Below are 18,333 nucleotides of genomic sequence, written 5' to 3'. Positions count from 1 at the left end.
GTCCAAGGTCTCCTGAACTGCCACTCTTCTGGCATGTGGAGCACAAGGGGAGTCTATGTAGGCTTCTCATACTGGTGGAGCAAATTCTAACGCGTAGCCATCTCTTATCACACTTAGGACCCACTGGTCTGTTGTAATTCTGGTCCAATCCTCATAAAAGAGAGGCAAACAACCCCCACTGGTTGGAATAGAAAGGTGGATCAGCCTCACTTCATTGTGAGGACTTGACGCTCCCCCCCTCCCCCATTACCTGACCAGAGTTGTCCTGGGTTGGTTTCCATCCACCCTGAAAGGACTGCCCCAAGGACTGTGCTCTGCTCGAGCCCTGCATTGGAGCTCCCGAGGGGCTCCTGTTCTGCCAAAATCTCTTACTGTCCTGAAAGCGGGAACAGACCTCTTTCCTCCCTTTGGTCTGTGCTCTGGTAATTTTTGCCCTTTGGAATCTCCCAAATGCTTCACCAGCTGCTCTAAGTTCTCCCTGAGCAGGAGTTTGCCCTTGAACAGCAGAGCTCCTGAGACTTGGACCACACATCAGTTGACCAATTTCTCAACCAAAGCAGCTGTCTGCTCGATACTGCCATCATAATCTTGGAAGTTGTTCTGGTTAGGTCATATTAGGCATCCGCCACATATGCTACCCTGCCTCCATACGCTCAGCCTGTTTCACTGTAGCTGCTGACTTAGGCTCTTCTACTTGTAAGTGCTGAACCCAGTGCAAACATGCTCTTTAAATGAAACTGCTAACTGCAGCCTTTATGCCTAACACCGAAACCTCAAAAATCTTGAGATGGACTTCCAACTTCCAGTTCTATACACTTTTTCAGCATGGCTGACCCAGCCACCGGAATGGTGGTGGAGTTCTTAGTTACCAGAGAAGTGTCCACCATTGGAAGCATCAAAAGCTAGAGCGTCTCCTCCAGTAACAGGTGTAGCTTTAGTCATTGCTCTACCCAACTTCAGGCTGGTCTAAAGGGTGTTCCACCCCCGAGCACCAATTTCCTCACAGACTTGTAGAAAGGAAAGCCTGTAACCGGACCCCTCAATCCGTCCATGACTGGGCCCACTCCTTCCTGGGTTGGACTCTTCCTGTGGAACCTTGATGCCTCGATCCTTAAGGATGTGTGGATTCAAGGGCCAGAGCTCCTCATTACGAAAAAGGCACGCCACATTAGGGTCGACCTCTGGCACCTCCTCTGGACCATCATAAGGTTCCAACAAATCCTGAACTGACCTTGCTCCCGGGGAGTCAGCCACCAAAGCTTCAGAACCCTCAATCGTCAGTGTCCCTTATGGGAATACCTAGTCAAGCAGACAGTCCAAGAATCCTTCGGACACTCACAGACCCTTTCCTTCTTGGGTCTCTTCACCGGCCGCAAATCCCTGGTGGGCTGACCCTGAGAGGCTGAGGTCTCTTCTGCTGCCTTCCTTGCCAGAAAAGCCCTGTGCAGCAACAGCACAAAATCTGAAGAAAAAGCTGAGGAATCCTCCTCCAGCAGGTCTTCTTCTGAAAAAGGCTCCTTGCCTCTCCTCAGAGTCTGGTACTGCAGGAAACAAAGGAGGCAGGGAAACCCTTGCTTTCCTAGACACCTCGCTGTTGCAGCTAAAATGGCTGCCATTCCTGTGCTGATGGGGTAGGCCTCAGTGGCAGCCCCTGATGTTCTTAATGCTCTCTTGCAGGGTGCCTAAGATCCAGACTCCCTTGAACTACCTCCCTCTGCCCCCCCCAAGATGCAGCAGGAGCACAAGTCTGCCCTAAATAGGCATGCACACGATTCACTGCAGGAGTGGCAGGTCTTGCAGTGTCACCTTCTGCACATGGTGTCTGGAGCTGTGCACTGCTGTGGTCAACTATCTGTCAGGACCCCCAGCTAGAGGCAGAAATATGGCTATACAATCAGGGCCCGATCCTGTCTGGCGCCCTGTGAATTATTGGGTGACCGCTCGCTCAGCCAAAGCACCAGTTTTTTTTTCGGTTTTTTAAAAGTTTTAATGGCCGGAAAAGCAGAAAACAAAGGTACTTCCCTTAATCTGCTGCACAGTTGATGCACAGTTGATGCAGGAACCAACAGGCTCTTCTGGGGGAAGAGAGAATCAGACCACCAGCTATACCATCCCCACGGAGCAGATGACCAAGCCAACTTCAAGGGTCACCACAACCCTGCTCATTCATCTCAAATCAAGGGGGTGGCACCACCAGGACCTAACAACCTCCTAGGAGGAATGCTTGAAAGTATAACTTAACGCCAGACTGGTTTTACACCTCTACCATCTGCTGGAGACTGAGAAATACAGAGGGACTGCAGGTGGCACACTAGCTTATATAGCACCAGTGAAACCTTTTTTCCTCTGTCTCCATCTGCTGGTAGGGAGGCAAAACCCAGGAGTTTGGACTGATCTGGGGTATGAACAGGAATGAAGCTTTTGCTTTTATTTCAACACCCCATTTCTGCACAGGTCAGCATTTGACGACAGATCTTGTATATTCTATAGTGGTATCTTGTGCTGTCTTATGGTGCAGTATAACATGGTCTATAAATCGAGCAGCTGTGGAAACTACCCATAACCAGTAACAAGATAACTAGGCTGAGAATAGTGCATTTTAAGATGCTCCTTTGTTTCCCTGAAATCCATCGGCAACACACATGCTTCTAGAACCATAAATTCAGGAGGCAAGGACAAGTTTTGTCTGCTTATCTTAACTATCACATAAGATGGAGTAAACAAAGGGGCACAAAAAAGCAAAAGCATCTTAATTTGTGTTTGGTATGCTGATTAAGTTTATGCTTACTATGCTGAAGTAGGACTAGCATACAATTTTTGGCTAACAGTCTCACCACAGATAAACACTGTGGCAAAATAAAATGGTTGTGTGCACTGTAATTCTTTTAATTTGCATTAAGACCTTTTGTTTCCCCAGTAAGAACTCCTTTCTCTTGCAATCCTTGATATGACAGGCAGGTGGTAGCAGTTGATCTGATAGGCAGGTGGTAGCTGTGCTCTGCAGTTTCTGGATGCTAGGACCAAACAAGTTAAACTGCTGCTTATCCCAAATTGAAGCTCTGATTGCATAATCCACAAGAAAGTGCAATGTTTCAACATTCTATATTGCCTCTGGACTGGAAGCCAGTGCCCTGCTCCATCATTGGTTGTCCAGTACTAGCTCTAGTAGGGACTAGACCAGAAATCACTAGAAATTCTCAGCCATGGTTGGGAATAAAAAGAAGAAATGTGCTAAAGTACTGTCCTGGCTCTACACATTTCTCTGAGGAAAGCCTATCCAAACCCCCCCAGGAACTAAGTAAAGTGAAATATGTCACTGTAGTGATAACTGTATGAATTTTGATTTTTAGCTGTTGGTTGCTTCTAGATTAAATCCCTTTATTCTGTTCACTGTTCAATTATTTGTCGATAACCTTTTGAGATTTTTAGCTCTGTCTTTGTAACTGATTGGTGATCCTAGCATTATTTTTTTTTATATTTGGTCTGTAAGTGCATTTCTGGGAACTGTCTGATCCCTGAGTTTTGTGACGTTCCAGTGTCTGTAAAAGCTACCGGGGATAGCTTGTGGGGCAGGGCATTTGCCAAAAAGCAAACCAGAATTAAACTGTTACATAGGCAGGAGGCCCCCGGTATAGGGGTACTTGCACAAGTGTAAGCAGGGCCTGAGTAGTGCTTGGTAGGACCCTCAAGGGTCCACAGGTGTTATGGGTAGCACTACGATATTACATGACATTTATCAATACTTACCTTAAACTGTTTTTTAAAAATCAGCTCTGTATTTATTTATATCTCTATCGATCTCTCTCTTTTGCATCGTTAAGGAGCAAGCCTCTAACTTTTGACCAGTTATTCATTGGATGAGTGGCATGGCTCACTAACTATTTAGCTGCTTGAATAAGACTCGATGAGATGCTACAGAAAACCAAACCCAGTTCGGGTGAGTCTTTGACAAGACTGTTCTTCGGGTGAAGTTTTGCTAGGATTATCATCTTGTGAAGATCGCTGCAACAGCCTTTGTTCCTCCTAAAGAATCCCATAACAGGTTGAAACAAAAGCTTTTGTAGACCTTTATTCATCAATCAACTTTAGAATTGTTGGATCCTATCCTTGAACTGTGGTATTGGAGGTTGTTTGTTCATTGATCACCTCTAGAACTGTTGGCACCTATTTTTGAACTGATCTCCATGACATGCAGTGACAAACGGGCCGATACAGTATAGTGTGCTCCGGGTAGGCCACGCATTTTTGACATGCTAGCTTTACCCCTTATTAGTAAGGGGTAATAGCGCATCGAAAACGCGCTGCCAACCCCCCCACTCGAAACTAATAGTGCCCGCAACATGCAAATGCATGTTGATGGCCCTATTAGTTATTCCCGTGCAATCCAGAAAGCAAAATGTGCAGCGAAGCCGCACATTTTACTTTAAAAAATTAACGCCTGCCCAAAGCCTGGTGTTAATTTCTGCCGGCGCCGGGGAAGTGTACCAAAAAGCAGAAAAAAACTGCTTTTCTGTACACCCTCTGACTTAATATGAAAGCGATATTAAGTTGGAGGCCCCCCCCCCCAAAAAAAAAGTTAAATCGGCTCGCGGCTCAATTATGCCGGCGACCATTTTCCGAACCCGTGGCTGTTAGCGGATTTGAGAACAGACGCCGGCAAAATTGAGCGTCAGATGTCAAACCTGCTGACAGCCGTCGCTCCTGTCAAAAAGGAGGTGCTAGGGATGCACTAGTGTGCCTAGTGCCTCTTTTTACCACGGGCCCTAATTTGCATAGGCCACCCCCTCCTGAATCGTGCGCCCAGGAGAGTGGCCTGTGAGCGCGCCAGCTCTCCCGCGCGTTTTTCTGTATCGGCCTGACCCAGAGAACACTGGGCTTGTGGCAAAATGAGTAAGAAACAGCTGTGCCTAGTATATTGTATAATATAGCACATGATTAGGATGTGAGGTAGTTTTGTATATTTAAAAAAAAAAAGTCACTAGGACATGTAGTGATGTTTTTAGGATGGTGTGTGTGAGTGGGTGTTGTGTGAGATGTTTCATATAAAACACTAAAATTATAGTATTTTCCACACAGAAGAGGGCAACAGGTTTTATGAAATTTAACGCAGTCAAAATTTGTATTGTAATCACTGGAACAATAGTTCAATTTACACACACATATATATAGTACTTTCTGTAATGGATTCTAATCATATTGCGATATTGGAAGCTTGGCTAATGTCAGAAGCCAAGTTCCATTTTAACAGTCCCAACCCTTTGCAGAATACAAAGAAGGATCTATTTTTTAAATAGATACAGTTTCTTAAATCGCAGACTTATGTTGTCAGCCTTTATACATTTTGTTTCCTGTTATTTAAAAAAAAAAAAAAAAAGAGAGATCTATCTCTATCTCTCTACCTATATATCTATATATAGTCTTTTAAACCTAGATTAAAAGTTTAAAAGCAGTTTTGCCCAAGGGATCAGCAGTACTTTTGCTGACCCAAGTCTGTTTCCTAAATTTAACTCTTGTTACTCAGGTCTGTAACCCCAGTTGAAGCATGTTTTGACTCAGATGGAAGTCTAACACAAGGAGAAGAGGAAGCTACGGGAAGACACAAGAAAAAAAGTGTAAGACTAAGAGAATGCTCTTAATTCAATACCACAGGAACTGGCTTTCTATATTCAAAGTAGCCAGTTCCTTCACAGAACTTGGCAACTTTTTCCTAGAGAGCCATTAAAGTCTTTACCTCCATTTCACAGGCTATTTTCTTTGCGTCTGAAATTCTGAGAGAGGAAAAGGCGCACACAGGGGCGGTTTTTAAATGCCCTGCACCTATTTTGCATAGGCCGCCGGCGTGCGCAAGTCCCGGGGCTTCGTAAAAGAGGCGGAGAGGGGGCGGGACGGGAGCGTGTCGGAGGAGTTCCCGAAATGACGCAGCGTTTAGGGGGTGTGCCGCCGGCCCGGAGGCGTGGTCGAGGTCTCCGGACCAGCCCCCGGGTCGGGTGATGGCGCGCGCAGATTTACATCTGCTTTTAGCAGGCGTAAATCTGCCAACAAAGGTAAGGGGGGGGGTTTAGATAGGGCCGGGGGGTGGGGGGAGGGCGAAGGAAAGTTTCCCTCCAAGGCCGCTCCGAAATCGGAGCGGCCTTGGAGGGAACAGGCAGCGCGCTGGGCTCGGCGCGCGCAGGTTGCACAAATGTGCATCCCCTTGCGCGCGCCAACCCCGGATTTTATAAGATACGCGCGGCTACGCCTGGTGCGCGAACAGAAGTACGCAAATTTTTAAAATCTACCCCACAGTGTGGAGACCAAAGTAAAACCAGATGGGAAGTGATAACTTGTGATGGAGAGCGATATAAAGAAGCAGTGAAATACTTTTTGACATGTCACACATGGAGTCACATCCTTGCTCTAAGTTTTTTGATCATCAGTAGCTTAATAATTACTCAAGTATTTTATAGCATTTCTGCTTCAGTTTTGCTCTTTGCCAGAAAGAGTCACAGCAGAAGGGAAGATGCTAGATAAAAATGCTATGCAAGCTAGAAAGTAACTTGGTTACAGTATTACAGAGTTATGTTTAGAACACACCAAGGTCGTGCTGACATTCCAGCTTAGTTGCAGGCTCACAGAAAGCATTTGCATTCAGAGTGAGAGTAAATTTACATATAGCCATTTGAATTGGTTATAATGAATGGCCAGTCAGAAATATTTTGAAAATTGTGTAACCCAGTTATTGGTTTAAGTGTTGGAAATATATGAAATGTAAACCCTCTATAATGCCTTATCTGTAAAATCATCTGAGAGACTTCTTCCTACTGGTGTCTTGTGTGGCACTCTATTACTCTCTCTCCATAAGGTTATGCAGTGCCTTATTAACTGTAGCATTTAATGAAAAAGGAAGTTTTCTCCACAGCTGTTGGTTTTAAGAGTTTATTTGATCCACAACAGAAGTCCTCACTGGCCAGCTTAATGTTGAGTCAATAGGAGGAAAAGTATGGTGTACCCAGAGGGTAGAGGAGCCTTCGTATCATGTTTCTGTAACCCACACACAACCCTCAGTGTAGACTGTGACAGAGCATAATGGGCAGTGTTCCCTCTAAGCTGTGCGCTATACACCTTAGTAGCTCTTTAGTTAAGAAGAATATAAACATGTTAACATTTCACTTGGTCTTCACTTCTTTAACTCCAGTAAGCTGAGTTGTAAGTTTGGACGCACACACGGCCCGTGAAGGCTGCGCACATGGTACAAAGTTTAGTGCACATAGTTTTTAATCCTAGAGTTTTTCCAAAAACTAGGCAAATTATTAGGCATAAAATCATTATACTTGCACAGCAATGATGGGAGACACCTAACGTGTGCTACATAATGTCTATGCCACTCTGTGGGTTAAGATATCTCTGACGCATCTCTACACAGTCCATAGCATTGGTTTAAACACTTGCTCCAAAGTTTCTGTAACCCCAGTGAATTTTTTTTTTTTTTTTTTAAATTTATATTTTATTGCGTTGAAGCAAAGACAAGCAAAAGTGAACAACAAAGCAACACATGACAAACGTATTGTCCTTCAACATTTTCAAACGTGATAAACATCTTTTATCCCCAGTCCCCACCCATCCCCCCACCTCCCTCACCATGAGTTCCCAGCTAATGACTTATAAGTAATAGCCACTAAAAACGGGCCGCTGCTGGTGATTGAGCATATACTCTGTTATAGTTCTGTTGTCCGAGAGAGGTAACATCACAAGTTAGTAAGATTAGGCAGTGTCCAAACTTTCCCAGGCCAAAAAGGGTTTCCAAGTATCCCGAAAGAGGGTTTGAGTTCTGTGTAAATCCGCTGTGATTGCTGCCATCCGACATATGTAATGGACCTTTTGCTGTACTCGTGGAAGTGCAGGAAGCACAGGCTGCTTCCAGTGTTGTGCTATAACCATTCTTGTAGCAATAAAAACCTGTTGACATAATAAAGTTTGGTGTTTGGTCATATCTTTGTGCGGCAAGCTAATGAGCATGAACCCAGCATTTAAGAGATCAGGGACTTGTAGTACCTGCTCCAACCATCTCGCCACCTGGATCCACAGAGAACGCACCTGTGGACAGGACCACCACATATGCATGTACGTGCCACAACTGCCACAGTTTCGCCAACATTTTGCACTGAGGGTGGGATAACGCTTATGGAGAACATGAGGAGTTAAGTACCATCTGGTAAGCATCTTGTAACAGTTTTCCTGCATACTCGCTGAGACAGAACACTTTTTTACTATAGTATATAATTGTAACCATTCCTCATCCGTAATGGCCCTCTCCAAATCCTGTTCCCAAGCTTTAGTATGTGGGAAGCTCTCACCTGCACCCTCAGACAAGAGAACATATATTTTAGAAACCATTCCCCGCTTCTTATCCACATCATCACAGTAATGTTCAAATAGGGTTTTACCCTGGGCAATGGAGGGGTGTACAGGAGCACTTGTGAGAAAATGGGAAATTTGAAATCCTGTAAGAAAGTCTGTGGCAGGTAGCTGATATGCGCTCTGAAGTTGAGGCCAAGTCATAGCAGAGCCGCCCCCCAAGAAGTGCCCAATTTGGAACAGGCCTCTAGACTTCCAACCCCGGAAAGAGGGATTATGATGCCCGGCAGGGAAGTTGCATAAATGAGTAAGGTGCGTAGAATAGAAATACTGGCGGGTGCCTATAATTAGTTTCTTCCACTTATCCCATAAGCGTATAGTGGTGTTAATGGATGGAGATAATGCATCCACAAAAACCCATGTATCGCGTGGCTGCCAGGCCAAGGCCGCTAGTGGCATATGCCCCAAGATGCGGTCTGCAAAGGCGACCCATTGTTTGGCTGTGGTGATCCTATGGCAGTCTGTGATCACAAGTAACTGAGCCGCCACATAGTATTTCGCTAGATGAGGCACTCCCAAACCTCCCCTGTCCCTAGGTAAATATAACAAACGACGTGATAGTCTTGGGGGTCGCCTGCGCCAAATGAAATCAAATAAGATCTTCTGCCAGGACTTCAACAAAGCAGAGCTGAGATGAATAGATAGGGTGATAAACAGATATAAAAATCTGGGTAAAATGTTCATTTTTACAATAGCTATGCGCCCCATCCACGAATGGTGACCCCTGTCCCAAGCCTGTAAGTCTTTCCTAATTTTACCCAAAAGGGGTGTGTAATTGAGGTCGTATAAGGCATCAAGGTCAGCCCCGATATGCACCCCAAGATATTTAATGGCACCTTTTGCTATCTTAAACGGGTATAGCCGTTGTAAGTCCTGTATAGTGTTAGGGTCGACTGATACATTGAGAATCTCGGATTTATCTAGATTGATTTTAAAACCGGAGACCGCACTAAAAGCAGTGATCTCAGAGGTGATTTCCCGGAGGGAGGTGTTAGGGTTGGTGACAGTCATGAGAATGTCGTCTGCAAAGAGAGACAATTTCATGTGGAGATCCCCTAGACTGACACCCGTGATTTTAGCAGAGTTACGGATTCGCGTTGTAAAAGGCTCTAAAAAGAGTGCAAACAATAAGGGCGAGAGCGGACATCCCTGTCGAGTCCCACGTTGTACCGGGAACTCAGTTCCATATCCCCCATTAACCTTTATGCGCGCAGTGGGAAGATGATATAGTACATGAAGCCACTGTAGATAGACAGGCCCAAAATTCATTTTGTCTAAAGTGGCAAACAGGAACTCCCAGTGCACTAGATCAAATGCCTTTTCTGCGTCAATAGCCAGGAGCAACAACGGCATGTTCTGTTTCTTAGCCCACCACAGAATATCAGTGACCTTACGCACATTATCTGCCGCCATTCTTTGCGGGATAAACCCTACTTGATCCCTGTGGACCATCCCCGGAAGGACTATATTGAGACGTGCTGCTAGTATCTTCGCCAAGATCTTTAGATCCAGGTTAATGAGGGATATCGGTCTGTAGGAACTGCAGAGATTGGGGTCCCTACCTGGTTTTGCCAACACAGTGATGCCGGCTGAATTCGTGTGTGGGGGTAAAAAATCCCCCTCCCGCAAACTATTAAAATAAGTCACTAAGGGCGTAAGAAGGGATGCGCTGCATTTCTTATAATACGCACTAGAGAAGCCGTCGAGACCCGGGGCTTTGCCGGCCTTTAGATCTCGAATGGCCGCCTGAACCTCCGCTACATTAATCGGCTCATCAAGAGTAGCCTGCTGTGCTACAGTAAGACCCGGTAGTTGTAAATCCGTAAGGTACTGCCCAATGGACTGGGCTGATATAGTATCATCTTTTTTATAGAGGGACTCATAGAATTTGGTAAAACACTCTCTAATCCCCGCTGAAGAAGTGACATACCTCCCTTCTGGGTTCTTTATCTTGGCGATATTGTTCTGTATAGAACGCTGCTTCAGCTGGCGAGCCAATATGCGGCCTGCTTTATTGGAGCCCTCAAAGAATTTTTGGTGAGTACGCTCCAGAGCGTGTGCAACCCAGGCGGCATCCAGCATGTGCAATTCTGTGCGTACTGCACTCAACTGTCGTAACAATTCAGAGTTTAAGGTGCATGCATGCTGACGAGCCAACCCGCTCAACCTACCAAGAAGTTCTGTTCTGCGCTTTTCTCTGGCTTTTTTCCCCACAGTGGCAAGTGCAATGAGCTTCCCGCGAATAACTAATTTAGAGCATTCCCACAAAGATCCTGCCGCTGCTACGGAGCCCGTGTTATTTAGAAAATACTCTTCAAGGTATTCATTAACTACCCGACACTGCTCCTCGTCCCCCAGTAGCTCCTCTCGTAACCTCCAATATCGAATGCCCATATCCACCGTGGACAGAGTCAGCGTCACCCATACCGGAGCGTGGTCTGACCACGTGATGTCTCCTATCCCCACGTCCGCTACCTGGTTCTGCAACCCCTTGTCTACTAGAAAAAAGTCTATCCTGGAGTAGGATGTGTGGGGGTGTGAAAAGAAAGTGTACATTCTTGAAAAGGGGTTTCGCGAGCGCCATATATCTACTAACCCCCAGAGAGAAATCACGTTGGTCAATTCAGAGGAGGCTGCCCAACTGTCTGCTTTCAGGCGATGGGATGTATCCATTCTCGGATTGCGTACCAAATTATGATCACCCCCCCACAGTACCTGACCTTCTATATAGTGGTTCAATTTATCCACTAAAGAGCGCAAGAAACATCCTTGGTCCCTATTGGGGGCATAGATATTAATGAGCGTGTATACATGCTGGTCTAGCTTGATCTTTAAGAAAAGATACCTCCCATTGGGATCCGCTATGTGAGATACATATGTATATGGTATGGAGCTGGCCATCAGAATGCCCACCCCAGCATACTTATTGCCACGGGTGCTGGCTGCTAAATACACGTGTGGGTAACCCGCCAGCTGCAGCAGGCGTTCATGGTGCCTACGCAAGTGCGTTTCCTGGATAAAGGCTATTGATACCTGTTGTTGTTGCAAATCCCTCTGCAAAAGGTACCTCTTTTTGGGGGAATTAAGGCCCTTAACGTTAAGGGACCACACCTTCATCGCCATACAGATAACACGACACTCCCACCAGCGTCCTTACAATGTCCCCCCCCTCCCGCCAGACAGCAGATTGTAGAAAACTGAACAAAGCATAACAATAGTGCGAACTCATGGTCCCCCTACCCAACCTTCCCGATCCCCCCAATACACATGTATCCTCGCCCTGGATACCTACAATCTGAGAACGTGAACACACCATCGAGCACTAAGCTCAACCCGCTCAATATTCGCATACTAGAGCGTATTTGTCCCGATCATCATGTTAAATAACAAGGTTAAACTTGAGGGAAAACAAATCCTGCCGGGGACTTACGCAGCAAGATAATGTCCTGTATTAATGAGAGATGAAGCGTTGCAATTTCTGAAAGCTGCAAGCATCAATGCGGCACAAAGAATCAATCGTCCAATCGCAGACCTCAGGAACCAGAGCCCTGATTAGACTTCTGTCGAGCCAGGCGGTTATTATTGCCCACTCTCCGCCACCCGGGTGTAGTAGTCATCCGATAGGGTAGTTCTTCCGGCTTACTGGCAGGCAGGGCATGAGGGATGTTAGCTTTATTGAAGGCCTCCTTCGCTTCCGCCAGTGTCTTGAGGCGATACGTGACCCCCTCAGTAGTGAATAGAAGCCCAAAGGGAAATGTCCATCTGTAGCGGATCTGCTTCTCCTGCAGGATCGTTGTCGCAGCTCGCAGTTCATAGCGCTTGCGGAGTGTGGAGGCTGCCAAATCCACGAAGATGCTTACTTTGTGGCCTTCCCAGACCCACTCACGCTGCTTCCTGGACACCAGATAAATTCGCTCCTTCTCCCGAAATATCTGCATACAGAGCAGTATGTCCCTGGGCCGATCTCCGTTGCGAGGGCCTTGCACCCGATGCGCTCTTTCAACGTTATAGGTGAGGGAGGGCCGTTCCTCGTCCGCACCAGCTGGCGGCTCCGCCTGCATAATAAAACGAAGCAATCGAGTAGCCACCTCCCTGCAGTCTGTGAAAGCTGGCGTCTCAGGGATCCCCCTGATACGCAAGTTATTGCGACGTGACCTATTCTCTAGGTCTTCTAATTTTTCTTCCATACTCATGTGCTCCGCCCTGCTTACTTTTTGCAATTCGCGAGTTCGATGCGTAAATTCCTCCTGTGCTTCCATCCTGGTATCCAGTTCATCGACCCGCCGGCCCATTGAGGCTAGATCCTCCTTAACATCCGCTATCAGGGTCTGTAACTCCTGTTTGTGTTGCCGCATATCGGCACGTAGTTCTATGAACCATTCTCGCAACTCTGAGCGAGAAGGTAGATCATGCAGAGACTGCGGCGCCACGTGTTCGAGCTCGTGCGCCACGTCTCCCTCAGCGGCCTGCTCCGCTGCAGGGGTGTCGTCTGCGACGTCCATTTTCTCGTAGGCGAACTGTTTTAAGTTCACATTTTTTTTCTTCCCCGCCATCTCGAACCGTCGGAGAAGCGGGATCGCCGATTTGCGCGGAAAAAATAGAGCGTTTGCAGCTGATCAGAGCGCAAATGTACAGGGCAGAGCCGGGAGCGAACGCCTAAGCCGCCATGCCCGCTGGTGACGTCATCACGTCTCCAACCCCAGTGAATTTATGCCTAAGTGCACACACTGATGCGGCTCTGACAGAGGCCAGGATGCCACCTATTACTTAGAATTGACTGCTAGCCTGCTAGGTCATTAATGGGATGAGGTCAGGGAGAGTTCATACTCCCAACCTCCAATGGCATAGCTGCAGCGGTTCAGGGTACAGCGGCACAGTGTGGATGGGAGGGATGCTAGCATTGCTAGGCTACACAGTACACACGCATACAAGAATCTATACTCTGCGTCAGCAGCTAGATAACAGTGTATATGATGCCATGTGGCAATATAAATCATTTATAAAGAACATTAGAAAAAGATAGTGTCAACTGGTTAAGTTTAAATAAAGTTGATAATATTTAAGTTAATTACAATTAAGATAAGATTTGAACGCATAAAAACCGAAATGAGTAAAGGTGTTAAACGCAAGAGAACAGCTACATCATTTAAATCCGAATGGCTAGGTGAGACTGTTGAAACTAATACCGCAAAGTCGTATGGCCTAACTCGTGTAGCCCTGCGTGAAATTTTTTCGTATGATGAAGATAAAGGAGTCATTTGTCTGATCTGTGCTGAAGCGAAAGCTGTAGGAGAGATTTCTACAGGTAAAAGTTGGAACGAGGTCTGGAAACTGGATTTCCTCAAAAGACATCTAGTAAGTACATCTCACATCAACAGTGTAACAAAATTGAAAAATATGAATCCACTATTTCGTGGTGGGTTGAAGAACCTGTTACTAGAGACTCCAGAAGAAAAGCAAAGGAGGCAAATCGTTGTAGAACAGAAGCGTTCAAATCCAGATGAGATAAAGGTCCTGATTGACAGCGTCTTGCTAGCCATCAAATTGAACTCCTCTATGCTGGCTGTTACAGATATAAATGAACACATGGCCAAATTTGTAAAGCTGCCAGATAGTTGGAGAAGTAAAAATTACGCATTTGAATTTCTTGAAGTCATCAACAGCGTTGTTCAAAATGATATAATGCAAGAAATTTCTTCGGCATTGTTCCACACTGACCGTTGATGAAAGCACTGACATCTCTTTGACCAAATGCTTAATACTTTAAGTATTGGCCTAGCAAGGCTTTGGATTACAAAGTATCGTTTGGTGGCATTTTGCGATTAGAACATTGCAATGCTGCTTTAATCGTATCTGCCATCAAACTCTTTTATACAGCAAACAAGCTTGATTTAAGGAAGATGGTTATGTTTACATCAGACAGAGCCCTCTTATGTTCGGAAGAAAAAATGGAGTAGCAGTGCAGTTGAAAAAAGAAATCCCACACGTAACTCAGCAACACTATGTAGCACATCGTGAAGATTTAGGAATAACTGATACATGGAAAGAAGTCAAACTGATGCAAGACATTGAAACTCTTATCAGAATTGTGTACTCTGTGTGTAGTAGACCTATTTCGAAAAGAGTTAAATTTCAAGAAATTGATGCCTCAGAGCATGATTCAGTGGCATTCAGACCTTTAAATGAAGTGCAATGGGTGTCAAGGCATTTTGCTGTGTAAGCTATAGTTCGAAACTATGCTGTTTTGTTACAATATTATGAGGAAGAGTGGGGAAAAGACCCAATTGCCAAAAACTGTTTCAAAAAACTGAGCACTTCTGAGTTTAGGGTAGCTCTGGAAATTTTGAATGATGTTCTATCAGATTTGGCTTCATTGTCTCCTCTTCTTCAGAAGGGTTTAACAACTCTAGAAGCTCAACATCTAGCTTGAGGCAAACAGATATTGACTTCTGATCTTGTTCAAACAAGCTCACCTCAGTGAAGTCAAAATGTTAAAGCACTATTACAGGTACCAACCAATAGTGCAGTCGATACAAGCTCACTGATCACATTTATCAATCTCTTGTGTGTCCATCTGGATGAAAGGTTTCCAGAAGAGGAAGTACAGGCATGGGCTGCGTTTGATATTGGGTCACTTGTCAATTGTGACTTCCATTTTGGAAACATAAAATCACTTTGTGCTCAATATAAAGAGTTTCTGCCTGAGGAGTTAACAGTAGTTGACCAACACAATGACTTCAAATTCGTTGTTGCTGAGAAAATCAAAGACAAAGTTGTTTCAAATTTGTCATCTATGTTGCTGTTTAAGTCAAAATGAACAATTCAAAGACCTCGCTGTGTTGATGGATATTGGAGGAATATTCATGGCATCCAGTGTAGACTGTGAATGTAGCTTCGGTTTAATGAACACTACGAAAACCAAATCGCAGAATCGGTTACAGACAGAGCATTTGGATATGATCATGCGTGTGAAGAACTATCAACTAGATGGCGGAAATATAGATCGACAGAATCTATAACGAATGGACAAATGTCAAAGACCACAGGGAAAAAATGTAAATATTATGGACTGTGAAGTTGTGAACTGAGTTATGAGGCGCAGTCGCCCAGTATATATGGTATAAAACAAATAAACCGTTTCGCTTTCTACTTGCTATACACCTTAGTAGCTCTTTAGTTAAGTAGTATATAAACTTGTTAACATTTCACTTGGTCTTCACTTTTTTTTTTTTTTTTTTTTTTTTTTTTTAACTCCAGTAGGCTGAGTTGTGAGTTTGGACGCACAACATTAAGTTAAGTTTTGGAAAAGTTGCACACAACAAATTTTTACGCACATAGCATGTCGGAAATTAGAGGGAACATTGGTAATGGGAACACCATACAGTCTTACCCAGAGTTTCTGTAGCATTGTAAATGTTTTATTTGAGAAACCTCTGATGACACCATAGTCACAGGAAGAATGTGCTTCAGTATACATGCATATTTACACAACTGTACACCCAGGCTCAAAAAGAAAGCAATTTATGCTTTTCCCCAAAATGAAAGTTTTATATAAATCTAAGCTAAGCCCATACAATAAAAATCAACAAGAATGGCAAGGCTAAAAGTAAATACTGGCTTGTGGTTTACTTAAAAGATCCAGCTGTGGTCACAGCTTTATACACACACACCTTATATTTCAAGTTAAATATTAGGCCAGACTGGTGGCATTATCAGACTAGTTCTCAGGGCAATACTGAACATTCCAGTGGATGGTTTTATTTGAAGGATACAAGAGCAGGAACCTATTAGATAGTTTTACCAAACTATCTCTTCTCATTGTTACCTCACTGAAGTGTAGCAGGTACCATAGGCCCTGTAGCTGTTGAGATGAAGCATATGTCCACCTAAGACAAAAGGCCATGTGCTGTCTCAGCTCTGCAGATAGGCTCATTTTCTCACATCCCTTCTTTCTGCAAGAAAATTACACAAAATCACTCCAGTGCATGCTGGGGGAATTATGATATTCCATGTACAAATGGTCATTATTTCAAAATATTTTAAATCTCTTAAATCTTAATGAAGTCTACCAGTCTCTGTACACTGAATATCATACATATGAAGGGCTAATGTGCAAGATAACTATGCACACCTACAAAAACTCAGAAGGAAAACCCTAATCTGTGTTCATCTCAATTTAAGTGGATAAGCATAAACATCTAAGGAGACTGACAAGGATTCTCTCCTTCCTCGTCCTCTATGTCCCTTCAAAGCCATGGTATCCGAATGTGAGGAGAATCTCATGACAGCCCAATGCTACTACCCAGTTATCATTCTTCTCTACTTGGTGGCCAGAACTGTCATTAAAACACAAAGGTGGCTAGGGCTTTATGATTCATCGTATCTAAGGACCTTTGTTTTCAGTTTGCCTGGTAATTTTAATGTGATGATTTAAATTTAAAAAAAACACAATAGAAAAAAATGACTTATAACAAGAAAAAAATCCCAGTGATTTTTTTTTTTTTTTAAATTTATTTATGCAATTTTACAATTATTCAAGAAATCTTGTACAGAATCAGGGAAAACAATAATCTTAGTCGGTAACCAGTGATTTTATCACATTGAAATCTGCAGGAAAAATATAATAAAAACTGAAAACGATGTCCCTAATTGTATCCCACTATAGGCTACCTGTCCCTACAAAAAAAACTCCTACAGAACAAACATATCAGGGAAGCACTGTGGAACTCTTGTGCAAAAGGAGCTTTAGCAACCCTTCCTTTCAGCAACTATAAGTAGGTGAGATCATTTAACATTTTCTTGCCAGGCATCTCTTAGGAACAGGAAGCCCATGCAAAAATATCAAGGGATCCATGAGAGGTGAAACATCCATAACTCTAATTACACATTTGTGTAACTAGGCAGGTTACCATGTAGCTGAAAAAAAAAAAAAAGTGAAATTTAAATTTACCTTTCCTCCAGCCCTGCAAGATCAATCCAGACAAGTAGGTTATGCTCCCCCTACCAGCAGAACCCTATACAGGGTCATGTTTTGACAATCTGCCAGTATTATTTTTAACGAGTCGATAATTACTCCCTCTCTTAACCAGGAGACTTTACAAGGCAGAAACCAGCAGCGATTTCCCCCAAACCTCAGGAAGCCTGCCAACAAGAAGCCTAATAAAGGCCCCAGAACCTTTACTAAAAGGAGAAAATAAAGATATCCCCAGTAATAATGGGAAATCTATAATTCCATCAAACAAGTTTAAAACTAACAAGGCATTGATCAGCAGGCTGGGCAGATCCTGGACTGGTTTGGCAAAAAAAGGAAAAAAGTTAGCAAGTTTAAATCTTTCACTTTTGTCTCGCCAGACAAGTGGTATATACCATTCCTCAGATTGGCTGGGATAACTGCCAGCCCTGCTCTCATAACACTTGATTCAAAGGCAGCACACGCTTTTGCTCTAACATCCAGATGATGTTTTGTGCATGAATTAAAGAATGTAAAAGTAGCTGTCCTGCAAATCTCTCAACAGAGTCATAAAATATAGCTCTGCTCACAGAGGCCTGAACCCTAGTGGAATGAGCCCTAAGGTCTCTGAGCAACTGAATGAACAAACTATCGAGCTACTGAAGCCTTAGAAGTCACCTCCCCCTTCCTTCATGCATTCAAGAGAATTAACAAATGTTCAGTCTTCTAACTTGGTTAGTCATTTTGAATCTTGCAGGATGACTCTTCAGATATTCAGTCTGTAGATCCTTAAAACTACAGCAAAGAACCTTTCTTGGAAGAGGAAAACTGTGAGCCCCCCTTAGATAAAAAGGATGGATCCTTGCATGTTTCTACTGCCTCTTCCAAAAACCTCAGCAAAGGCTCTCCATAGGACTAGGCTTAGAACTACAAAATTTGCCTCGCTGAACAAATTGCTACTAGAAAAATCATTTTCAAATCAAGTCTTT

General features: G+C 44.2%; 1 protein-coding gene across 2 annotated transcripts in view; it reads right to left on the bottom strand.

The window, feature by feature from the left end:
* Nucleotides 1–18,333, bottom strand: part of MDN1 (midasin AAA ATPase 1) — a 765,271-nt gene that overhangs the window by 280,352 nt on the left and 466,586 nt on the right. For both annotated transcript variants that reach the window (XM_029595415.1, XM_029595414.1), the window contains exon 58: nucleotides 16,220–16,346. In XM_029595415.1, the coding sequence (XP_029451275.1) occupies nucleotides 16,220–16,346 (127 nt within the window). The remainder of the gene's footprint in view (nucleotides 1–16,219; nucleotides 16,347–18,333) is intronic.

The sequence above is a fragment of the Rhinatrema bivittatum genome, chromosome 3, assembly GCF_901001135.1.
Source record: "Rhinatrema bivittatum chromosome 3, aRhiBiv1.1, whole genome shotgun sequence".
In the NCBI taxonomy this organism is placed as follows: Eukaryota; Metazoa; Chordata; class Amphibia; order Gymnophiona; family Rhinatrematidae; genus Rhinatrema; species Rhinatrema bivittatum.
The sequence above is the reverse complement of the archived record's forward strand: the minus strand, read 5'-3'. Positions and strand labels throughout refer to the sequence as shown.